Source organism: Felis catus, chromosome X (genome assembly GCF_018350175.1).
Source record: "Felis catus isolate Fca126 chromosome X, F.catus_Fca126_mat1.0, whole genome shotgun sequence".
Classification (NCBI taxonomy): domain Eukaryota; kingdom Metazoa; phylum Chordata; class Mammalia; order Carnivora; family Felidae; genus Felis; species Felis catus.
Window position 1 is genome coordinate 10,425,854 of NC_058386.1, and position 25,148 is coordinate 10,451,001.

At 47.7% G+C, this 25,148-nt stretch overlaps 2 protein-coding genes and 1 long non-coding RNA gene across 10 annotated transcripts in view; all 3 read left to right on the forward strand.

Moving 5' to 3' along the window:
• Positions 1-1,344, forward strand: part of EGFL6 (EGF like domain multiple 6) — a 56,966-nt gene extending 55,622 nt beyond the window's left edge. For all 8 annotated transcript variants that reach the window (XM_045050878.1, XM_045050877.1, XM_045050883.1 and 5 more), the window contains one exon: positions 795-1,344. In XM_045050878.1, the coding sequence (XP_044906813.1) occupies positions 795-905 (111 nt within the window). In that variant the 3' untranslated portion in view covers positions 906-1,344. The remainder of the gene's footprint in view (positions 1-794) is intronic.
• A 6,882-nt stretch (positions 1,345-8,226) lies between these two features.
• Positions 8,227-14,183, forward strand: LOC102900736. Its single transcript, XR_442452.5, has 3 exons — positions 8,227-8,381; positions 13,256-13,522; positions 14,124-14,183. It is a non-coding gene; the product is annotated as an uncharacterized LOC102900736 (long non-coding RNA).
• Positions 14,184-16,138: 1,955 nt separating this feature from the next.
• On the forward strand, positions 16,139-18,999 carry TCEANC (transcription elongation factor A N-terminal and central domain containing). The gene is given in 3 exon segments (XM_006943564.5): positions 16,139-18,184; positions 18,186-18,784; positions 18,787-18,999. Coding segments are annotated over 3 exon segments (975 nt in total). The 5' UTR covers positions 16,139-17,993; the 3' UTR covers positions 18,972-18,999.
• The last annotated feature ends 6,149 nt before the right edge of the window (positions 19,000-25,148 follow it).

The following is a 25,148-nucleotide window of genomic DNA, read 5'->3' on the forward strand; positions in this document are numbered from 1 at the left end:
TTGTTCAGTGAGTCACTCCTGTCAGTTTTTGTCCAATTTAGAGATACATTTTTTTAGTATTTCTACAACATAAGGAAGTTTGCTTCTCTTTTGATTATTAATAGATAATAGATATTTAATTTGATCTACTTTATCATAGGTAAAAATGATTATAGCCTATTAGCAAACATTTTTCAACATTTGAAAACAACGACATTCCCAATAATTTCCAATATTAAAGCCAATGTTTTCGGAAAAATAGCCATACTACTACAAACTCCCCAAATCTGAATATGTCAAAATAATTCTCTTTCAACTGTTCGGTTTTACATGAGGTGTTCACAGGGAATGTTAAATTTCTCCTAGCCTGGTTTTGGAAAAGAAAACCACATGGTTTTTTCATTTTTGCTTTTTCTTTTCTTTAAATGCGAATTCCAAAATTTCCTCTTCAACCATACCCTTCTCCGCTCTTCAGGGCCGTCCAGATTCTTCTAGGTGGTGCAGTGACCCAGTTTTCTCTGACTATAACCCGCTCAGTGTAGATACTGGCATCTGGAAAATACGTTACTATGCATGCAAATGTCAAAGCCTGTTCCTATGCAATAGGGCTGATGAGTTCAGTCCTTTTATTGTTAAGTAATCTCTGTGCCCAAGGTGGGGCTCGAACTCACAACCCAAGATCAGAAGTCCCATGCTCGACCGACCGCGTCAGCCAGGCTCCCGAGCTCAAGCCTCTTTAATGGCTATGAAATAGTTTGAGTATATCTTTGACTTGGAAGTTGAAAGTAATTATTTTCTATCTTCTCCGTTATTAGATCATTTTTGAAGCAGAACATGGCAGGGGGAAAGCCGGAGAAATTGCAGTGGACGGCGTCTTTCTGGTTTCAGGCTTATGTCCAGATCGCCTTTTATCTGTGAACGGTTGAATGTGACCGTGGCCTTTTGCATCTTTATATTCGGCTTTTTATGTCAGTTCTCTGTTTTCTGATATTACGCCATAGATCCCCCCACTTTAGAAACACAAACTGGAAAGTTGTAATGTACCAACAGAAACACTGTTGTCACACGCCTTTCTTGTATAAGACGTGCCAAGAGTTGCTTTAAATGTAGTGCCACTGTGCTTTTAGAAGTATAAAAACGAACAACAACAACAAAGACTACCGGGAACTGTTTCTTTGTTTGACTTTTCTGGCACTCCTTGGAAACTGTGACGTCGCAGATAGGTTTTTACCCAAGCGGCTTAGCCTGATCTTTTACAGCCAAGCTGGTACATCTAAATTCTTTGTAATGACGTTCAAATAATTACCTTGTGTCATGGTTTAAGTTTTCCTAAGTAAGAAAATGAGTTTTTGATGCTGTGTTTCATTACGTGTATAATTATTTGCTTTCCTGGAAAATGGGGGTTTTATTCATTTTCGTCGGAAATACTTTGCATTCTTAAAAATTCATAGAATGACTTCCTTTTCTGGGAGCACACGACTGCTTTATTAGGCCTCATAAGTGCAATGCACATGAGCTTCCGTTCTTAAACGTAAGGCCTCAGAGAAATCCCTAAGATGAAATCATGCAAATACCAGGATACAGAAGAAAGACCAGTGCCTTCTTTTCTGTTTCTCTTTTCTTCCAAATTCAAGAACAGCTTTGTGTGGTAATGAATCTGGAGTATATTCCCCTGAGGATGAACGTATATTATGTTTTTAGATTCTGGGTCCAGGACAGCTCCCAAACAGAAGGTTCCCCAGCTATTTGTTACCCCCTAAAGCAATGAAGGCATTGAGCTGTAGGATCAAGGAAAGAGAGAAAATGGCCTCCTTACTAATCTTTAATGTTTATAGCCTCACTCTTAAAGTTTATTTTTATTTTTAATTTTAACGTTTATTGTATTTTTGAGAGAGAGAGACAGACCATGAGCAGGGAAAGGGCAGAGAGAGAGGGAGACGCAAAATCCGAAGCAGGCTCCAGGCTCTGAGCTGTCAGCACAGAGCCCGGCGCGGGGCTCGAACCCACGAACCACGAGATCGTGACCTGAGCCGAAGTCGGCGCTTAGCCAAATGAGCCACCCAGGCGCCCCAAAGTTTTTTTAAACTGAAACTTGTAGTGATCCTTTCCCCCCCGCCCCAATTTAGTAACCTTTTCCCAACAGTGTTCTCTTTAATACAACCAACACATACAACCTTTTAAGATGGTAGGGGAAAGCGTTGTTTTCCTTTAGTGTGAAGGGATTTTGGCATATAGTCTCCAAGGGCTGTGGTTGTATCTGTTAGGATAACTGCTACGTATGAAAACCCCCAAAATAAGTGTTTCTAGTGAGACCAGATGAAGAGGTTTCTAGCTAAGTCACATCAGCCTGCAGAGCTGTGAGACATAATAAGATGGTTGTTTTAAGATGCTAAGATTTGGGGTTGTTTGTTACACAGCAAGAGCTAACGGATACAGGTGGTTTCTAATACTGTGGTAGAACTTGAAAAAGAACCCCTGTTTCTTCAATGACCAAGGAAGTTGGAGAGCATAGTTATGGCTTAGAATAAAGGAAGATAGAAGGGAGAACTTGCAGCGAAGGACCAGTGCCCCGGTGATCCAGGTTAAAGGAAGAGATGTTGAACCCGAAACGAAATAGGGAAGCCTGGGAATCGTGTTCTCTACAGGTAGAGAATCATTGCCCAAGGCCGAGTTAAGTTGAATTAAATAATAGTGTTTCATGTCTCTCTAGGAGCTGTAGCAGAGACTTAAAGTTGCCTACCCAATATCCATTTTCGAATTTCGCCTTACAAGTATAAACATATAAATATATATGTATATACAGCCTCTCTTTAAGGTGGGAGAGCCTGCTGAAGTCACTGGTGGGGCTTCAAGGAAGAGTCATTAAAGAGGGCTGTCAGGGGTGCCTGGGTGGCTCAGTTGGTTAAGCGTCCAACTTCAGCTCAGGTCACGATCTCACGGTCCGTGAGTTCAAGCCCTGCGTCGGGCTCTGGGCTGATGGCTCAGAGCCTGGATCCTGCTTCCGATTCTGTGTCTCCCTCTCTCTCTGCCCCTGCCCCATTCATGCTCTGTCTCTCTCTGTCTCAAAAATAAATAAAAACATTAAAAAAATAAAAAATTAAAAAAAAAAGAGGTCTGTCAGTTGGAAGCCCCTCTCGCCATTCCTCTTCCGCCTCCTTCCTTCCTGCAATGTGGTCGTGAGGGCAGGAGCTCTGTGAGCTACCTTGTGATCATGAGGTCCAGGACCGTACCTTGTGGAGGAGCGCGTAGCTGGAAGACGCCTGGGTCCGTGATGACACTGTGGCATCTCTATCCCTGTCCCAAACCAGTCACGGTCCAACATTTTATTAAGTGAGAGAAAACTGAACCCTCTCTTGGCCTATCTGGGATTTCAAACAAAGCACAATCCAGACTCTGGTGACTACTCTTCCCTGACCCCTGGGGGCTACCCCTGCCATTTCCACCACAAGACCATCATCTCGGGGGACTGACTTTTTGGATCCTGAAATAGCAAAATATTGTTTTGAATTCCGGCCAACAGGCTATGGTGTCCTCTATCTCCCCGGGCTACCTCTCCCCTTGCAGCCTTATCCAGTGAGCCCTGCTCATCGTCCTACACTGCCCACGTGCAGGGTCCAGTGGAAGGTGGCACCCGGTTGATCCCCTCTTGTTCACAATCTCTCATTTCTCTGCTTCCGTGTAAAAACCACCGATCCTTAAGAGTCCAGTTAAATCGCTCTACAGCCCTCTCTGGCCTCCTTTGCCATTGCCATCAACCAACGTGGCGACATCTATGCGGATGACCCGTCCAGTGTCCCAGCCTCACCGTTCGCGGGCCTCTGTTCCACTTACCGTCATCTCCCCGGTCACTGCACCGTGGCTGCCCCGTTGGACTTGATCATCACCTCTGAACTTGAACTCCAACATCACACTCTCTAGTTTATCTGGCTTTTAATCATCCCCCCACTTATCCTTTGGACTCTTTGAAAGCCCCATTCCCTTGAGATCTTCATTTTCTGCCCCTCTCTTGGCTTCCTCGTATCTGGACTCTCCTCTCTAATAAAACATAACCTAGACCCTAAGGCGCACCATCCCTTCAAGACCCTCTTGCCAACGCTCCCCAAGGCCCATGCTCTTGTCTCCTTCCACCACAGCCACCACGCGGAGTCCCAGTGCGCATCAACCCACAGCCTTTCGTCTATCCCGTCACCGGGCTTGCTAAGCAGTGTTACAAAGAATGACACATTGTGCAGGCTGGTTCTTCGGCGAAACCAGGACCTTCAACCTTTCGCGGATCCTGAGCACTGCCCGAGTGATCACCGAACGGTGCTTGCCTGCTTGCTGGCTCGGGCTGAGTAACATTCACCAGGACGTCCCACATCCTCCAGTCTCAGGGCTTCCTATTAACACATTGAAATAACAGTGGCGCCAGTCCCCGTTTCTGCCTCCTCTCTGAGGCTCAATGTCCATGACTGACTAAAGCACCAAGTTGACTTTGAGAACGCGGCGGGGCCTTTGCCGTACGCAGGGAGGGGTACTGAGTGACACTGGGGTTTTCTGCTCTAGGGGTTGAGAAAAGCCTCCTTGTGGCCAGAAGGTTTGCCCTCCAAGGGGGTGTTGGTGGAGGGGGGAAGCCCGACGGGGGACATCTGGAGGCCCGGTCATTCTGTTTCTTGATGCTTTTTGGTTGGCCACACTTTGTGAAAATCATTGAGCAGTACACTTACGACCTGTGCACCGGCATTTCTACGTATGGGTTCTACTTCAATAAAAACGTACCTTAGAAAATAAAAGTGTCACCCCTCTCCCGGTTAAGATGAACCCCATCTGTCTGTGCCGGTTGACTTGGGACACCCGAGTGAATTCACCTCTCAACACCAGGCGGGCTATCACTGAAGTCCCACAGGCTCGTGTATAGTCCAGCCACTGGTGCCTCTTACGTTGGGGATGTCCCCTGGCTTGCCACCCAGGATACCCGCGGACGCTGGTCACCAAGCTGGTTGCTGAAGGTAAACTGTATTGGAGTTTCGAGGCGGATGAGGCCGGAGATGTGCCTGCTGCTCAGAAAGCCAGGAACCCCTCACCTCTCCCACATGTGTTGGTCCTTCTGGACGCCCGTGAAAGCTTCTACATCCCCCTTTCCCAGTCCTGTCACTGTCCTTCTAAAATCTTTTCCCTCGTGGGCCCAAGCTGCAGTCACACGGCTCTCCTGCTGGATAGGAGACACTTCTTGCCAGCGTTCGGTTTTCGGATCCTTCTCCGAGTTCTGGCAGCGCCCTCTCGTGGCAGCCGGGGGTGACCGTGTGTGTGTGTGTGTGTGTGTGTGTGTGTGTGTGTGTGGCCGCCGCGGGGGAAAACCGCAAAGAGGGCCGTCTTCAGTATCTCCTGCTGCCTCTCTGCTCCATTTCTCCCCTCCCCGGTGTCTTGCGAACCCGTGCCTCTTTCTGGGGGCCTAGAACCTTCCAGTCCGGTCACCCCTGAGATCTTGAAGAAGCCAATCTTGCAGACCTTTCATTATTTCCCATCTCACCCCTGTGTACTTGTCCTGCCCCCGGCTGCTGGTCTCTGCCTATGCTTCGATACAAGGGACGAGGAATAAGGCAGTTTCAGCACCATCTGCTGTCAGGTGGCCCTCAAGTCACACGGCTGCATTAAGGGGAGTTACGGCAAGGAGACAGGAGCGTGCAGGCGCGTGGGAAAACCAGCAATCCAACTTTGGAAATGGGCTTCAAGGCCGGAAGCAGAGCTATGGGAAAAAAGCCCTTGCTGATCAGCCTGCCAACATCACTGTCACCACACTGGTCTCCACATTACTCAGAATTCACATTCCAGGCGCGCCTGGGTGGCTCACATCTGGCCCAATGTGTCTCCACCTGAAGATTCAGAAGACCTGGAATAAGCATGTTATCCTTTATATTGTCGCGGGGTTTTTTTAATTTCAAGTTTATTGGGGGGTGGGGGGTGCGCAGGAAGGGAGAGAGAGAGAATCCCAAGCAGGCTCCACACTGTCAGCACAGAGCCCTGATGTGGGGCTCAGACCCACGTACCGTGAGATCACGACCTGAGCCGAGGTCGGAGGCTTAACCAACTGAGCCACCCCAGCGTCCCAAGAGACCTCCCTTTAAATGAAAAAACCTGAGAGCCAAAGCGAGGCGAGGCACTTCACAGAACCATCCAAACTTCACAGAACCGTCCAAACATCAGGATCGCGGACTGCATTCCTTCGGGCAACAAGCAACTGACAGAATGAAATCCCAGGTGGCGGGCTCAGATTTCTTAGCAGAAATGCCAAAGGCAGTTGAGCAGGCAGGCAGAGGTCTTTGCGTAGCTTTAGCATCCTTTCTTCCCATTTTTTTTTGTATCTTATCTATATTTCCCTGATTAAATGGAATTTCGAGGCGTCCCTAGTAACAAAGTAGTATAAAATGTTTCTTTGCCTCTGAATTTCCATCCTGTGATATGCACCACCAAGTGATTGAAGCCATACGTGCTGGTCTTTCATTTCCCTGCTAATCCGTTGTCACAAATCTGTGGTAGAATAATTCTAGAAAAATGGGCAAAATGGACAAATGGCGTGGAGAAGAATAAGTGATATGGAAACGACCTACAGATTATGACAGGTGCAAGGGGATGTTAAATGAGACTTTTCTTGACTCAGAGTTTTGCCCAGGGCCCCAAAGCTGAGCATCGTGTGTAAGTGCCCTCTGGTTCTAAAGAGACATGGTAGGGGCGCCAGGGTGGCTCAGTCTATTAAGCGTCTGACTTCGGATCAGGTCATGATCTCACAGTTTGTGGGTTCAAGTCCCGCATCGGGCTCTGTGCTGACAGCTCGGAGCCTGGAGCCTGCTTTGGATTCTGTGTCTCCCTCTCTCTCTGCCCCTCCCTCACTCACGCTCTGTCTCTCTCTCTCTCTCTCTAGAAAAATAAACATTAAAAATAATAATAATAAAATAAAGAGACACGTTAGACCATCTGCCCGGGGCTCACCGAATGGAGAGCCCAACACTACTTTCTGCTCCCCGTGGTCCGTCACCCCTCTTCAGCTTTAAGGCAAGAGTGGAAGAGAGCTGTTAGAATTCCAGAAGCTTATCTTTATTTTTTATTTTTCTTTATTTTTTAATTCTTAAAAAATTTTTAAATGTTTATTATTGAGAGAGAGAGAGTGGGGGAGGGGCAGAGAGAGAGAGGGAGACAGAATCTGAAGCAGGCTCTAGGCTCTGAACTGTCAGCACAGAGCCCGAGGCAGGGCTCAAACCCACAAACCGTGAGATCGTGACCTGAGCCGAAGTCAGACGCCAACTGACTGAGCCACCCAGGCACCCCCTTATCTTATTTTTAGATGGTTAGAAAGTCCAGCCTAATCTAATATTGAAACTTCAGGCACTCATCCAATTCCAAGCTCTGGCCCTTGCTTGGCTCAAGTGTAGTCTCCAGATCCTACAAAGCCCCCCTTTTTTTTGCCAAGTAAGGTTGCATTCACAGGGTTCGGGGGTTAGGAGGTAGACATATCTATCTTGGTCGGGGTGGTTGGGGGGGGGGGGGATATTATTCAACCCACAACACTGATCAGATTGTTTCTTTATACCTGAAAGTGACTGGAAAAGCTGTGGGATTTGCTCAAACCTCAAGCTCCAGCCCAGGAGCAGCCAAGGGGCGGGAGAGAGAGAGTGAACAGAGCTGGTTTCAAAGCAATGGTGAGAAAAAATAGGTTTCTTCTTATACCCTATGGATCCCAGCCTACTCAATAAATTAGATGTACAGGTGTCTCACTTTGTTCTTGTAATAGAAACAATCTTAGAGCGACAGCCCTTTGAAACTAAAGTCTCTAGTTTTACCATCACTTTGATTTTATTGGACCCTTGCAGGGAAAGAATGTGTACAGGTGAGAAGTGCAGGATACACCCACGGCTGCTTAATGAACGTTTACTACTTTCATATCAACTGATGTATGCTAGAGGGTGCAATAAATACTTGTATTAATTACTGCATTAAATAAATCGCACGTTTGGCCAAAGTTCTGTGAACATTTAGCTCAGCAATGCCTTGAATGGAAGCGGAAAGCGTGCGTTGCAGAGTAGTTCAACCAACGTTGCTGCTGAAAAACATCACTGGGGCTCGTTTCTTTCAATCCAGGCCCCGCTACCCCACAGTCGCCCAGGCAAATCAGCCCTCCGGCAGGGGGCGGGGGGCGCGGCTTCACAGCCGCGGGTCGCTCTGCGCAGGCGCCATTCACCTAGCACGCAGGCGCTAGGGGCAGGGGCGGTGGTCTCTAAGTCTGCGAGCTTGGATTGGTTGAGCCTTGGTGGTCCCGCCCGCGTACCGGAAGCTCTGGGCGCGGAGGTGTCCGGAAGCTCTCTCTGGACGCGGAGGTGTGCGGTTGCTGTCTCTGGGCGCGGAGGTGTCCGGAATTTCACGGTTTCTCGGTGAGTAAAGCTCTAGGTTCGCCGGGGTGTCTGCACGCCGGTGCTCAGAGAAGCCGGCGACTGCTCGGGGTGGGGGTGGGCCCTCGGTGCGTTCTGGGTCGGGTAGGCCCTATCCTGTCCTTTCCTCCCCCTCCCCCCCCCCCGAAGTCGCCGGGGTGGGCAGATCTCTCGGGGCCGCCGCCGCTTCTGTGCTGGGTGCCAGGCTGGCACACTGGGACGGCTTGCAGCCGGCTCTGCTTGTCGCCCCGCTCCACCCCCCGGACCCCGAACTCCGAACCCGGGCCACAGCGGGTCTTCGGGCTGGTCCCTTCCCCTCGCTGCACCCGTGCTAGGGATCATCCCAACGTGATAAAGGGCGCTAGCGCAGTGTTGAGTGGCTGTTCCGAAACTGCAACGCCCCTACCGAATATTTGGCTTCAGTTCTCTCCATAGAGGAAGGGGCTCCCTGTGTATGTGGAGAGGTGTATGTGGGTTATGGCTAGAAACAGAATTCTTCTCTAGATGTTAGGTCTAAAGACTTAAACAGAATTGAGTTACTGCTGATTTGTTACCTACCGGCTTTTGGAAATTGTCTTTACTCTCCCCTCTCCCCGGGGTTTAGGCCAGAAATGTGCAGATGTGGGTACCTTGCCCGTGTAAATGTTAGTTAACATTTACAAGCTTTTTTATGCACCTAGTCAACAGATGTATGGGACCAACTATTGGCCGGCCCTATATAAACTCTCATCGATACGTATTCAGAAGGTAGGAGTTATAGGTGTGTATGTTGGCATTATCTATATTAGCGTATGCTCTAGAACTGTGTTGTTCACTATGGTAGCCACTAGCTACGTAGGATAATGAGCACTTGATATGTTCCCAGTCCTAATTGAGATGTGTGGTAGTGTCAAACAGCGAATTTGGGAGAGCTAGTATGAAAAAGAATTAAAATATCCATCATTTGTTTTTACCAATTACATATTGAAATAGCAGTGTTTTTGGATACACTGGTGAGGCAAAATGTTATTAATTTCGTCTGTGTATTTATTTTTTTTTAATTTTTTTTCAACGTTTTTTATTTATTTTTGGGACAGAGAGAGACAGAGCATGAATGGGGGAGGGGCAGAGAGAGGGAGACACAGAATCGGAAGCAGGCTCCAAGCCAGCAGCCCAGAGCCTGATACGGGGCTCGAACTCACGGACCGCGAGATCGTGACCTGGCTGAAGTCGGACGCTTAACCGACTGCGCCACCCAGGCGCCCCTCGTCTGTGTATTTAAAAAAAAATTTTTTTAACGTTTATTTTAGAGAGAGACAGAGTTCGAGTGGGGGAGGGGCAGAGACAGAGGGATTCACAGAATCCTAAGCAGGCTCCAGGCTGTCAGGACAGAACCCAATGTGGGGCTCCAACTCACAGACCGAGAGATCATGACCTGAGCCGAAGTCGGACGCTTAACCGACTGAGCCACCCAGGTGCCCCTATTTTGTAGTTTTAATTATTTTGTGTAACCATTTTAAAAAATAGATGAGGAGCACCTGTTTATTTTTTAAAGTGGTTACTAGAAAATTTTAAATTCTATCTGTGGCTTGCATTATATTCCTATCGGACAGTACTGCTTTAGAAAGGGTTCAGCAAACTGTGATCTGCAGCTAAATCCAGCCTGCCTGTCTTTGAAAAAAAGGATTTGTTGGAGCAAAGCCTTACTCATTCTTTTATGTATTGTCTGCGGCAGAGTTGAGGAGTTCATACAGAGATTGGATGGCCTGCACAGCCTAAAATATTTCCTATCTGGCCTTTTACAGAAAAAGATTTGCTGACCCCTTGCTGCAAAACAATGCCTGCTATGGTAGATACATGTCATGTGAGCTTTTTAATTAGAGTCCTGTGTTAATTGTCAGGCCTACTGTGGGACAGGCACGGTTCTAAGGACTTTATAAGGACTATGTCATTTATTTCCCGTATTAATCCTAGGATGTGGGATTTCCTTGATTTTGGAGATGAGGAAATCGAGGCACAAAATCGTCAAGAGACATGCCAGATGTGCTCAACACCCCTCCCTTCTAGAAATTGCACCCTCCTGACCCTCCTTATCCCCAAATGCTTGACACTGGGAGTCTATTCGATTAGCCCCTAGTGGGCACCGTGCTGCTGCGTTTTGTTTTTTTTCTTTTATATGACTTTTTAAACTAGAATTGAGGTGACGTTGGGTCTCCTGTGGAAGCAGCTGAGAGGCACTGGGCTTGGGGGAAGTGGGTACAAGCAAGCGGTTCCATAGAAGGGAGCGCACAAGCAGAGAGGAGAGGGCGCAGCCTGGGTGCTCTTTTCTCCTTTAATAAAAACCCTGTTTGTTGAGAAATAGTAAAGCACTGGCCAAGTGTTCTCCAGGCATTCTCCGTGAATGAAACAGACATCATTCTTTTATGGTCTTGTGGGCAAGGCAGACAATAAACCATTTTTTCAGTGCGATACACGCCATGAAAAACCACTGCCAATATTTGCAGTTTTTGAACAGGTCTCACTCATCTGTAAGATGGAGATAAGCCGCATGCTTGTCTCGGGGTTGTCGTGAGGCTTGAGATGACGGGAGCGCGTACGGCACGTAGAGTTGTTCAGTAACCCTACTGGGTGCCTTCTGCCGTGGAGAGGTAAGGGAGGGAATGAGTATGGGCAGTCGGGGGCATCGTGACACTTGCAACATCACAACCGCCGTGCCCGGCAAGTGTTTTTAACACGTCCTGAGGGGGCTCGTCCGGCAAAACCCAAAACCAGAGCGGTTCTGTACATTCAGTCCAGGAACAGGACAGGAGCTGTCTTTGGGCTGATGGCAGCGGAACTGAGCCGGTCCCATTGAGGGAGGGCCCTGTGCCCATGTACAGAGCAGTGGCAGCAGCTCAGAGTCCCCTGGATGGCTGGGAAAGCACCTAGGCCTACCCTCAGGGATCCTGATCCAGGGTGCCTGGGACAGGGCCCTGGCCTCAGTTTTGTTTTCGCTAATTTCTCCAGATGACTCCGGTTTATAGGCAGGACTGAGAAGCTCTCGCGGTGTGGATCAGGCTAGGCTCCGGGAGCTACGGAGGTGAAGCACAGAGTTGTGAAATAGGCGGGGCCTGTGAATGGTTCTGAGGTCTCAGAGGAGGCTGCTGGGGGGGGGGCCAGGGGGCTTTTTATCGCCTGGCGGGGGACCTCGGTGTCCGTCCTGAGGGCAGAGGGAAACCTCTGGAGGGCCGGGAACATGAGGGAATGTCTTGGAGAGATCCGTAGTATTTCATTTCTACCCCCACCGTGCGGCTCAAACACAAAACCCCGAGATCAAGAGTCTCATGGTCTACTGACAGAGCCAGCCAGGTGCCCCTGTGATAAATATTTATTAAATGAGCTCTGTGGAACTCCAAACTGGACCCACAGCTTACTTTGTCTCCTTGTGGCACTTCTCAAAATTTTATATCTCCGTTGCTTTCACGGTATACTGTCCTAGGGCAGTAAATGCTTTATGTCCGCATCATTGTCCCACAGAGGATATAGAAAGTTTGACAGGATGTAAATGCTGTTAAAAATATAGAGGAGAGGGGCGCCTGGGTGGCGCAGTCGGTTAAGCGTCCGGCTTCAGCCAGGTCACGATCTCGCGGTCCGGGAGTTCGAGCCCTGCGTCAGGCTCTGGGCTGATGGCTCAGAGCCTGGAGCCTGTTTCCGATTCTGTGTCTCCCTCTCTCTCTGCCCCTCCCCCGTTCATGCTCTGTCTCTCTCTGTCCCAAAAATAAATAAACGTTGAAAAAGAAAATTGAAAAAAAAAAAATACAGAGGAGAATGGAAAACAGTATGGCGGTTCCTCGAAAAATTGGAAATAGAATTCCCATATGACCCAGCAATCGCACTCCTGGGTATTTACCCAAAAGCATCGAAAGCAGGGTCTTGAAGAGAGATTTGTACATCCAGGTTCCTGGCAGCGTTAGTCACACTGGCCAAAAGGTAGACGCAGCCCATGTGTCCACTGGCAGATGAGCAGATAAGTAAAATGTGCTTTATGCATACAATGGAATATGATTCAGTCTTAATAAGGTTCCATTGCATGTATAGACCACACGTGCCAGGACACGTGCTACCATGCAGGTGAGCCTTGAGGACGTTATGCTAAGTGAAATGAGCCAGACACAAGAGGCCACCTGCTGTATGATTCCAGTTCAATGCGGCCTGTAGTCACATTCAGAGACAGTAGGGTGATGGTGGCCAAGGGCCACGCAGGGGGAAGGAAGGGGCAGTTGTTTAATGGGTACAAAGTTTGTTTTGCAAGATGCAAAGAACTCTGGGCGTTGGTTGCACAACAACATGAACGTACTTACTGTCACTTCACTGTTCGCTGAAAAATGGCTAAGATGCTAAGTCTTGGGGTATGTGTGTTTTTTCACAATCAAAACTGAAAAAGAAGGAAATGAGAGGTAAATAAAAGGACACGCATTCCTTCAGAATCTCCTGGAGACTCTGACCCTTGGTTGAGAAATTCTGGCTTGAGTTAAATATTGTCCAGCCTCCACATGGGCACTGTAGGCCTGTCTGTTATTAACCACCTTGCTGACATGTGGCAAACTTCAATCCCGATCCCTTTGGTAGCGATGCATATAAACTAAATGTGGAATGCAGGCCAGGTGAGTGTTCTTTCTTTGTCAGGCAACTTGCCAACAAGCTGGTGGGGAGGGTTCAAGTGTATTAAGCAGCTTGAGACCTTATCGTGATGTGGGCTGCTAGGCATCCTCCAGATCCCAGGATCTCAGGCAGACGGTTTGGAGAAATGTTCAGCCATTGAAGGCAAGTATTTTTTTTATTTTTCTGCGTTATCTTGCCTGTTCTTTGTCCACTGAGCCTTTTTCTTTTCTTTTCTTTTCTTTTCTTTTTTGACACAGAGAGGGAGAAAGAGATTGCACACGTGCACTAGGTGGGGAGGACAGAGGAAGAGGGAGAGAGAATTCCAAGGAGGCTGCAGGCTATCAGCGCAGAACGCGACACAAGCCTGAGTCCCGTGAGCCGCTAGATGATGACCTCAGCCGAAATCCAGAGTGGAACGCTCAACCGCTTAACCAACTGAGCCAGCCAGGTGCCCCAGTGAGCCTTTGATTCTCAGGAAGACCTCTTTCACTGTTTCCAGTGTTTCAAAGTGGAATTTTAAAAAGGTAAAACAATGATCTTGAAGTACTGATTCTTGCTAACGAGAAATATAGCCACTTAAGATCCTGAATTGCTGGCCCACTGAGTCTTAAATAATTAAAAAAAAAAGACCACCCAGGTTGCCTTCATTCCAACTCCCTCCCATGGCACAAATGCCAGACTCGCAATCTTGGTCATTCTTGAGCTGGCCCCACAGGGAGAACTTGAGTAGGAACATCATAGCTGTGACCAAGGGTACGTAACCGTTCGTATTTGAGGGGAGATCCATCTGGTTTAGACTCAGTAATAGACTTCGTTCTGACTGCTGGTCTGAAGGCAAAGCCACAGGTCCTGTAACACCTGTATGATACTCTGATTCCAAGAGAAGGTAGAAGACTGATCTGCCGACCGTGTCCAATTTGCAAATATTATAAATACATGTTTACCATGAAATTATATTGGACTAGTCACTTTTCTGGTTGTGAAAATAATACATACTCATACAAAATACAGGAAGGAGTAAAAGAACGAACAAAAATCACCTAAAATCTTACCGTTCAGAAAATGTCACTGTCTAAAATTTTGTGTATTTATTTTCAACCTTTTCTCTTCACATGTGATTTTTAGCGTTCGAGGGGAAGATGGCGGCATAGGAGGACGCTGGGCTCACCTCGTCCTGCTGATCACTTAGATTCCACCCACATCTGCCTAATTTACCCAGAAAACCGCCACAAGCCTAGCAGAACGGACTCTCTGGAGCCAAGCGTAGACGAGAGGCCCACGGAAGAGGGGCCCCTCCCGAAGCGGACCACCGAAGGCAAGGCGAGCTGAGCCTGCCCCTCCCGCCCCCGTGCACCTTGCGGATCCGCCCCGGCTAATACGCCAGATCCCATCGAAGCAGCGCCACAAGCCTGGCAGTGCGCAAGTAGCCCAGACAGAGGCCACCCCGCTCCACGGTGAGTCCTGCCCCCGGGAGAGGGGAAGAGGAGGTATACACCAGTCTGACTGTGGCCCCAGCGGTGGGCTGGGGGCAGACATCGGGTCTGACTGCGGCCCCGCCCACCAACGCAAGTTACTCCTGACAGCACAGGGGAAGAGCCCTGCAGTTCCGCGCCACCCCAGGGACTATCCAAAATGACGAAACGGAAGAATTGTCCTCAAAAGAAACTCCAGGAAGTAGTGACAGCTAATGAACTAATCAAAAACGATTTAAGCAATATAACGGCGCAAGAATTTAAAATAATATTTATAAAATTAATCGCTGGGCTTGAGAAACGTATAGAGGACAGCAGAGAATCTATTAGTACAGAGATTAAGGGACTAAGAAAGAGTCAGGAGGAGCTAAAAAATGCTATAAATGAGCTGCAAAATAAAATGGAGGCAACCACAGCTCGGATTGAAAAGGCAGGGGAGAGAATAGGTGAATCAGAAGATAAAATTATGGAAAAAGAGAAAGCTGAGAAAAAGAGAGATAAAAAAATCCAGGAGCGTGAGGGGAGAATTAGAGAACCAAGTGATGCAATGAAACACAACAATATCCGTATAATAGGGATTCCAGAGGAGGAAGAGAGAGGGAAAGGTGCTGAAGGTGTACTTGAAGAAATAATAGCTGAGAACTTCCCTGATCTGAGGAAGGAAAAAGGCATTGAAATCCAAGAGGCACAGAGAACTCCCTTCAGACGTAACTTGAATCGATCTTCTCCTCGACATATCATAGTGAAACTGGCAAAATACAAGGATAAAGAGAGAATTCTGAAAGCAGCAAGGGATAAACGTGCTCTAACATATAAAGGGAGACCGATAAGACTCGTGACGGATCTGTCTACTGAAACTTGGCAGGCCAGAAAGGAAAGGCAGGAGATCTTCAATATGATGAACACAAAAAAAATGCAGCCGAGAATCCTTTATCCAACAAGTCTGTCATTTAGACTAGAAGGAGAGATAAAGGTCTTCCCAAACAAACATGTGATTTTTAAATAAAATTTGGATCAGACTCTATATACTGTTTTTAAATAACTTTATTCAGGGGGTGCCTGGGTGGATCACTTAGTTAAACGTCCAATTTTGGCTCAGGTCATGATCGTGTGGTTCATGAATTTGAGCCCCATATCGGGCTCTGTGCTAATAGCTCGGAGCCTGGAGCCTGCTTCCAATTCTGTGTCTCCCTCTCTCCTTCTCTGCCGCTCCCTACTCACATTCTGTCTCACTCTCTCAAAAATAAAAAAAATAAGGGCACCTGGGTGGCTCAGTCGGTTAAGCATTTGACTTCAGCCCAGGTCATGATTTCATGGTTCATGGGTTTGAACCCCGCATTGGGCTCTGTGCTGACAGCTCAGAGCCTGGAGCCTGCTTCGGATTCTGTGTCTCCCTCTCTTTCTGCCCCTCCTCTGCTCATGCTCTCAATCTCTCTCTCTCTCTCTCTTCCTCTCTCTTTCCTTCTCTCTCTCAAAAATAAACATTAAAAAAAATTTTTTTAATGTAAAAACCATCTTTAAAAAAATTTTTTTTTTAACGTTTATTTATTTTTGAGACAGAGAGAGACAGAGCATGAACAGGGGAGGAGCAGAGAGAGAGGGAGACACAGAATCCAAAACAGGCTCCGGGCTCTGAGCTGTCAGCACAGAGCCCGACGCGGGGCTGGAACTCACGGACCGTGAGATCATGACCTGAGCTGAAGTCAGACGCTTAACCGACCAAGCCACCCAGGCGCCCCAAAAAAATTTAAGAATAAACATTAAAAATGTTAAATAACTTTATTCAGATATAATTTATACACCATACAGTTAACCTCCTTAAAGTGTATACACTTCAGTGGTTTTAAGTATATTTTCTACTGTGCAGTTCATCATCACAGTCCACTTTAGAGAAGATTTTGCACTTTCCCCAAGAAAAACTACACCCATTGGTAGCCACCCCCTTTCATTCTACCCCACTGGGTCCCCCCCGCCCCGCCCCCATCCGTCCACCCCAGCCCTAGTCAACCACTAATCCATTTTCTGTCTCTAGATTTGCCTCTTCTGGGCATTTCATATAAATGGAATCGTACAATCTGTGGTCTTCTGTGTTTTTAACCCAGCATAGCGTTTGTAAGGCTCATGCATGTTGTATATGTCAATTTCATATTTCTATTGCCACATACCACTCCATTGTATGGATATGCTACATTTTGCTTATCCATCAGTTGGCAGGCATTTGGGTTGTTTCCAATTGGGGGTTATTAAGAATAGTGCTGCTGTGAACATCTGCATGCAACTTTAACCATTTGAGACCTTCTAGTTTGTCTGAAGTTTGACAACATTCTTACATACACACCTTCCCCATCTCTCGTTTCCCTAATGTAAACTTGCAGAAGTCGAATCACTGACAAGGACGTTGCATTTTACAGAACTTGTCGGATGGTTTCTAAGAAGACTGCATGGATTCTCTCTGCACTCTAGTGTCAGCCTGTGTGCTTAGTGATGGGCATTTAATATCAGGTCCTGTGAAATGGAAGCCCATGAGTTTCTTATGAGACAGGTCTCTACCATCAAGATGCATATGTCTACATGTAGACATGATGGGCAGATGTAGGTCCAAAGGTATTAGGTAGCAAGGTTATGTACCTTACGTGGAGAGAAAAATGGACTGGTTGGATAAAGGAAACATTTGCCTGCCCAGGATGAGGTTCACACAGATACAATCATCAAGCAACTTTTTGCACCTCGAAGTTACAAAATTAATGGAACCAAACTGGCCTGGGAACTGGTTTGGTCCAAAGTCATCACTTGTCCAGATTGCTTAGTCTGAACCCTTACCCTGTTGTTCAGAAGACTCAGTTGTCAGCACAGTGCCTTTTGACCCGTGGGGTCCACCAGGCCTGTCTGCGGCTGCCTCCCAACCTGTGCTATCTCACGATTTCTTCAGATGTCCTTGGGACGTCTAAACAGCATCCCCTTATTGTTCTGTTTCTCATTCATATTCAGAACAGTACCTCTTAAAGATGATCAAATCAGCAAGTAGTTCAGCGATGTGGCTGAAGAGGGGGGGAAATGGTCCCGCCTTGCCCAGACTTCCCTGTTGATGCTGACACTGGCATGATTTCATGCCCAACAGGACCGCCAAATCCCATCCAAAGCAGTTGGCCAATCCGGATCCGCAAAGATCACGGATTTGTCCAACTTGAGATGGACAAAGTTCTAGAGTTCTTCCAGCAAGCTTCTTTTAAGTGACTGGGAATGCAGAAGCTGGTTGCATTGCTGCTTTTTTTTTCCCCCACTACAGGGACTCAGACTTTTGAAACTGCAACGATAGCACATTGCAGATGCCGTTTTCTAACATGTCACACCCCTTTTTGTTACATAACTCTTTCAGAAAACACACAGGTAACTGGCAGAAAGTGCTGTGCTATTAGGTCGCTGCAATTGGCAAGCACAAGCCTAAAAAAAACGGAACCTTCTTTTTTCTTTGCCGCTGTAAAGATGTCTGACGGCAACCACAGCTTCCCTTATTGAGCATTCGATGTCTAGAAGGAATTTTGAGGATCTTGGCAACCACCTTACTGAGCCAGAAACTCTTCGTGTGACTCAAGAGCACCTCCAGGGGACCGTTGTGGTCAGGGCCGTGTACGGAGTCCTCAAAAATTGCCCCACGGTGGCTTGGAAAAAGAAAGCCAAGCGTCTATTGTCAGAATGGAAAGCTGTCTCTAAGGACCTCCGCTTCAACGGACAGCCCGAAATCATTCCCTACGGGCGGAAATGAAGAAAAGCCAGGACTTTCTCATGACCCAAGTCGGGGTGAGATATGGGGTGGCTCCGGTTCTCATTCATGCCACGATGTTGCAGAAGCCATTGAAATGATTGCGCCTGAAAACAGCACTAGTCCAGTGGAACCTGAGAAAAAGCATTTCACGGGCGGTGCCCCTCAATCCGCTGATGAGCGATCCAGTGAGTTGCCGGATCCCACAGTACCTGCGAGAGCTAAAGGCACAGAGCTTCTTTATGAAGCTTTAACGAGTTCTTCCACGGACCAGCAGCCCAAAGCCGATATGTGGCACAACTTCGCAAGAGACATTCTTACCCTCTATTTAAAGAACCTCAAAAAATACAAAACTTGTGTTAGAAGCAAAGTCACCAATCTGAAGAACCCCCCCCCAAAATTCTCACGACAAAGCTTGCTCTCTGGGACCATGTCGCCGAGAGAATTTGCCGAAACGACTGTCGTGGAAATGGCACACGAGGACCTGAAGCAGTTGAGAACCGCATACACGGAATCTCGCATCCAGGAACACCACTTTCCCCGAGCGGTGGGGGGCGCACAGACAAAATAAAATGTGGAAGCTGTGAGAAGTTCAATTGCAAGGTCACCGTAGTCACCAGAGGAGCACTTTTCCTTCCAGGCTGGGTGCGGAACTCAAATCCAGACGAAGACACGATGACCTCTGTGATCTGTAACGAGTGTGGGGAGCAGTGGTACCACAGCAGGTGGGTGTGCCTGTAATTGCAAATAAATGTTCTCTTCACAAAGAGCCAGTGATGCCTTTTTTTTTTTTTTTTGGTACCACCCTTTTATGTTTGGTCTTAAAATCTTGTACACACTATTCTCAAAACAACCCTAAGAAGAAGGAAGGAAAGTCATTCGTTGAGGCTCACACCACCGTCGCTAAAAGTTGACAGTTTGGGGGCGCCTGGGTGGCGCAGTCGGTTAAGCGTCCGACTTCAGCCAGGTCACGATCTCGCGGTCCGGGAGTTCGAGCCCCGCGTCGGGCTCTGGGCTGATGGCTCAGAGCCTGGAGCCTGTTTCCGATTCTGTGTCTCCCTCTCTCTCTGCCCCTACCCCATTCATGCTCTGTCTCTCTCTGTCCCAAAAATAAAAACGTTGAAAAAAAAAAATTTTTTTTTTTTTTAAATAAAAAAAAAGTTGACAGTTTGGGGAGAGAGTGGATGACTGTTGGCCCTGTGCTTTGTGGCCACTTAGTACTTTGCTGGACTCCAGAGCGTGGTTGAGAGCAGCTCAGCACACACTAGAGCCTGTTAGAAATGCAGAGTCCTAGGCCTCGTGCTGCTGAGTCTGACTCTGCATTTTGGCAGGATCCCGGAGCGGTCCTGTTCAAGGTAGTTTGAGAAGTGCTGCTTTCGCAGTAGGCATATAGTTCTCGGCAGTGGCTGCGTAGGAGAATCATCTGGGGAGCTTTGAAAACCCACTGGTGCTCAGGGCCCTCCCTAGAACGATGAAATCTGAATGCATGGGATCTGACCCAGGCATCAGCATTTCTTTAAAAAAATTTTTTAACATTTTCATCTATTTTTGAGAGACAGAGTGCAAGCAGGGGAGGGGCAGAGAGAGAGAGGGAGACCCAGAATCCGAAACAGGCCCCAGGCTCTGAGCTGTCAGCACAGAGCCCGACGCGGGGCTCGAACCCACGAACCATGAGATCATGAGCTGAGCCGAAGTTGGATGCTCAACTGACTGAGCCACCCAGGTGCCCCATTAGTATTTCTTTTTTAATTCCTCAAGTTATTTTAAGATGCAGAGTTGAGAACTATTCACACACAGGCTCTCACTTGATTGTCTCACGGCTCTCAGACAAGAATGTCACTATACATTTTACAGATGAAGAAACAGGTCCACGGAGGTGCTGTGACTTGGCCGAGCCATGCAACCTTAACTAGCCCAACTCAAACGGCTCCCACATTGGCCTTCCAAATTCACTGTCCAAGACCATCTCACCATTAACTTCTGAGAAATGTATTCCTGGAGATGTGTCTTTAGGCCCTAACATTGGACAGCTAGAGCTTTGTTACTGTTCCCTGTCTTTTCTCACATTACTGGTCTCTCCCTTGAACCATGAAAGTTATCCTGTAACTAATCCCACAGTTAGAATTTTGTTTCAAGTCCTCTTGCTTAGAGGAGGAGTTGTGTGTGTGTGTGTGTGTGTGTGTGTGTGTGTGTTTTGTTTTTTGTGGGGGGTTTTTTTGCATAAGTTCTCAAGAGTCTATAAACCGTTTATAAAATTTGGTTTCTGTTGTTAGCCTTCATGTTCTCAAGGGCGTGTGAGTTTAGATCTGGAGGAGCTGGAGGCGCCTGGGTGGCTCAGTCAGTTAAGCGTCCAACTCTTGATCCCAGCTCAGGTCTTGATCTCAGGTTTGTGAGTTGGGTTCCGTGCTGGGCATGAAGCCTACTGGGGGAAAAAAAAAAAAAAAAAAAAAAAAGATCTGTAGGAGGAAAAAAGCTCTCCTAGGCTGTATAGGTGGGACTCTGCAAATTAGCATGACCAAAGACAGAGTAATGAGAAAAACAGCTTATTAACCTGTGCAGCGTAATACATGCAGGAGAAACTCAGTGATGAAGAACTCAAAGGGGTGGTTAGAACTTGGGCTTGGGCTTGTATAGTAGAACCTTAAAGAAGTGTACGTTTGTAGAGAAATGAGACAAAGGAAAAGGGCTTTAGGCTTTTAGGGGCAGCAAACTATGGGAGGGTAAAATACGGGGGTGCTGATGGAAGATAATGTTTATTTAGGAAGGTTTGTTTGTGTAGACGCTTCTCCATGCCATCCCATCTCCAGCGATAAGACTGTTACCTCCTTCCTGGTACAGGATTCACAAGGGGGTTTTATGTTCTACTTTCAGGCAGGTAGGTGGAAGGCGGAGAGCTCATTCCGTGTCTGCCTTTTCTCTTTTGCTCTCAGCGCAGAATGATCCTTATGCCAGCATGGCGTATCTGGGGACCACATATTTTGAACCCTGTTAGGTCTGAAATTCCAATTCTGCTTATGTAAAAACAGGCCTTCATCTGTCAGAGGCAGCCCATTGCCTCAGCCTTTGGATCTACCAATATTTCTCGAATGAATGAATCATGAAGAGGAAGTCAGTTCTTTAAGGCTTTTTTTTGCAGTGTTTAACCAGTCTGTGCAATCCTTTCAGCACAACCTGCCTTCCGTGTGATTACAGCTGGTTGTGTTCTCTTTTAAGAACTTAGAGGGCATTAATGGTTACAGTTTTTTTCTTGAGAGAGAGAGAGAGAGAGAGAACGAATCCCAAGCAGGCTCCACGCTGTCAGTGCAGAGCCCTCTGCAGGGCTCGAACTCACAAACTGTGAGATCATGACCTGAGCCAAAACCAAGAGTCGGACGCTTAACCAACTGAGCCACCCAGGCGCCCCAATGGTTACATTTTTAATAAGTTCACTTGTAAGTTCTCTCCAAGCCTACGTATTTTCACCAGTTCTTTCCCCCACCGCTCCTAACTTCTGAACCAGAGCTTTGAAGGCCTAACCACGCATACAGCTTACCTGCCTCCTGCCGGAATTCCCCCAAATGTGCATAAAACTCAAATATGTTTGTGTCTTCAAATGGCTTGAGGCCACCACGTAGGAATTCTATTTTGATACCTTTTCTCCCTGTGGCTACCCAGGAATGCTCGTTGTGATGTAACATGCTAGTCTTATAAAGAGAAACTTGCAGAGTCACCCAAAACTTCAAGTTTCACAAACTGGTTTCATGTGACTTGGAGTGATCTTAAAAACTATTCAGCGGTTATAAAAGAGCACATCACATGAAAACCAAGTGTTCGTGCCGTGTTTGTTTTTTGTGTGCGGTTTTTTGGGGGTTTTTTTCTGGAATTGTGCAAACTTAATTTGCAGACAGAAGCATTTGAAATGGCAATTCCTTTACTCCCCTAACATGTAAAAATCTGGGTAGTCTTTCTCATTTCCTATCAACTTTGTAATGTAATGTGGGTTTTTTTCTTTTAGCCAATGAGACAGCATTACATTTTATTTTATTTTTTTTTATTATTTTTTTAAATTTTTTTTTCAACGTTTATTTTTTGGACAGAGAGAGACAGAGCGTGAACAGGGGAGGGGCAGAGAAAGAGGGAGACACAGAATCGGAAACAGGCTCCAGGCTCTGAGCCATCAGCCCAGAGCCCGACGCGGGGCTCGAACTCACGGACCGCGAGATCGTGACCTGGCTGAAGTCGGACGCTTAACCGACTGCGCCACCCAGGCGCCCCGCATTACATTTTAAAGTACAATCATTCCTTCACATTCTCTGTCTTAGCCACTAAAAAAAAAAAAAAAAAAAGTGTTTTTCTTTAAAATTGCTCGTGGGAGAAAGGAGCTTTCATTTATTTTTTTATGTTTATTTTTGAGCGAGAGAGAGTACATGGGGGAAGGGCAGAGAGAGGGGGGGAGACGAGACTCCCGAGCTGGTTCCCGCACTGTCAGCACAGAGCTTGAACTCAGGAACCGTGAGATCATGACCTGAGCTGAAATCAAAAGTCGGACACTTAAGTGACTGAGCCACGCAGGCACCCCAAGGAGCTTTCATTTAATTTGAAATCGTGTTTACAGGAACGGCAAGTGCAGGGGCCCCGAGGTGGGGGCGGCTGACACAGACCAGGCAGAGCAGGAGTCCACCAGGGCTGAGGAGCCATGGCAAGAGGAAGAAGGATGAGAGGTGACGTCTAAGAGCCATTGAGTTCGTTAAGGCCCTTGTCAATCACGACAAGGACTTTGGGTTTTTTTCCCCAGCCCAATGGGAAGCCACTGAGGCCAGGGAGCTGGTAGTGACACCGTTTGAATGGCCTTTGGGAAAGGTCCCTGTGCCTCAAGTTAGATGGGGGTGGGGGGAAGCAAGAAGGGATGCAGACCACCCAGTTAGGTGGCCATAGCAATGGTCCAAATGTCATGTAACTGGTTTCAAACACCAAGGCTGGTCTCCCTGCATCTTTATAGTGGACTAAGTCCTTGGTGACAGGGTTCGGGACGCGGTGCTCCAAAATACGGCACCTTGGCTCATTGAATAAGCTGAAGGAATCTGAGTGACCCTCTGCCCCTCCCTTCTCCCCTGAGGCAGGTCCCAAGACCCTCCAGGGAAAGGTGCCCTCCTGGTTCAGCGGGCAAGAGCAGAGGCGGGGACACGGAGGGGAATCCGAACGAAGAGGCCTTTCTAGGTTTCCCCCTTAGCTCGTGCCCTTCTGTCCTATCCCATTTCTCCGTGATACTTCACTCTTCCTGAGGCCGAGTATAAAAGCACACCAAAAAACAAAAACAAAAACCCAGAAGACAAATCCCACCGGCTTAACTGCGTCTTGGGCTTCCTTTCCTTCCGAAGGCTCCTGTGTCCCGTTAAAATTTAACTTACATACACGTGACCGCTTTCTTTCCTCTCGTTAATCTGCCTTTTGTCACAGAGCCCCAGCCGAGAGCCTAGATGGGGGTAGAAGAAAAAAGATCCCTCTTCCTTCCTTATGTTGGCAGTTTGGCAAATGGACGTTTCATCAGCTCCAACCCCCCCCCCCCCACATCCCCTAGCCGCGCGGGCCCGCAATACAAATCCGCTAACAGCACGGAAACGCAGCCCCGGGCGCGTGGAGCCTGGATCTCGTTGCTGCGGTTCCGGGAGTCCCTGCAAAGGGCCCGAAGCATCAGCTGTTACACCTGAATGCGGAAGGGCTCTTTGGGACTTGGCCCACATCACTCTCCTTTTGTCCCTGTTACTTTTTTTAGATAAAAAAAGTTGGATACAATTGCGGCTCTGTGTCTTTCCCCAGCACTTCCCCGGCTGAGAGGCCCCTTTCACGCGCTATTACCATTTCTAAACACCAGCCAGGAAGCCGCAGCTGGCAGCTGCCTTCGCCGCCGGGGGCCCAGCTTCATCTCTCAGGTCAGATCGCTTTCTTTATGACTTCCCAGTAGATGCAAAAGAGTTTACAAAAATACTTTCCTACCTCGCCGGGGTATTTATTGTATGTACCTACATTATAGCAGGCGTTCGTCTTGCTTTCAGCACAGCGCACAAATCAAAAGGAGAGGGGAGGACGGCTTCGTGCAATCCCCTTGGCGTGATTCTTGAAAATGAGGTTTGCAGAGATGTTGCTGTACGTTATCGGAAACGCTGTGCGGTAGTGATTGCACAGGGCTGCGTTGCCGGGTGCTGGGGGCAATGAGACGATCAGGAGCCAACCCCGGGCTCGGGGATCCACAGCGTGATGTAGCTGGCTATCATTTTCCAGGTGCAGAGCCAGGAGCGAGGCATGGACTGACTGACCGACCCGGCAGGGCTGCAGGGTACCCGGAAGAATCAGGGAGGGCTTCTCGGAGGCTGTGACCCTTAGGGTAAATCTGGAGATGAAGTTAGCCAGGCAGAGGGAGAGGGAAGGGGATCCCATCACCATATTTGCTAGATTCCTGGCCCTTTATATACAGCATCTCCTTTCATCTTCACGACTACCCTGCCGGCATTTTAGAGATGAGGAAACTGAGTCAGAGAGAGATTAAGTGACTTGCGCAGGAGGCACACAGCGACAAAACCAGGTAGGGTGCTGTTTGGGGGCTTTTTTCTTGCATATCCGTTCGCTTCCAGAAACATCCTGACTTCCTGTTAATTCCACCCAAGGTACCACTGTTTTTTAGTTGTGGTTTGTTTTTCCAATGACCAGAGTGTGTGATTTATAGACTCCACCTTGCTCCAGTGCTGTGCATCCCTCCCTCTGATGGAGAGATCAGCTGGGGGCACCGGCAACCCATGCTGGGGCTCCTGACACGGGACCCTTTCCAAACCTTGTGGCGTCCATGCGGCTTATCCGGCTTTCTGAAAAGCAAGTGATTTTTAAAATACTTAAATTTTAAAACAGAAAAACATATAGCTTTTAGGGGCACCTGGGTGGCTCAAT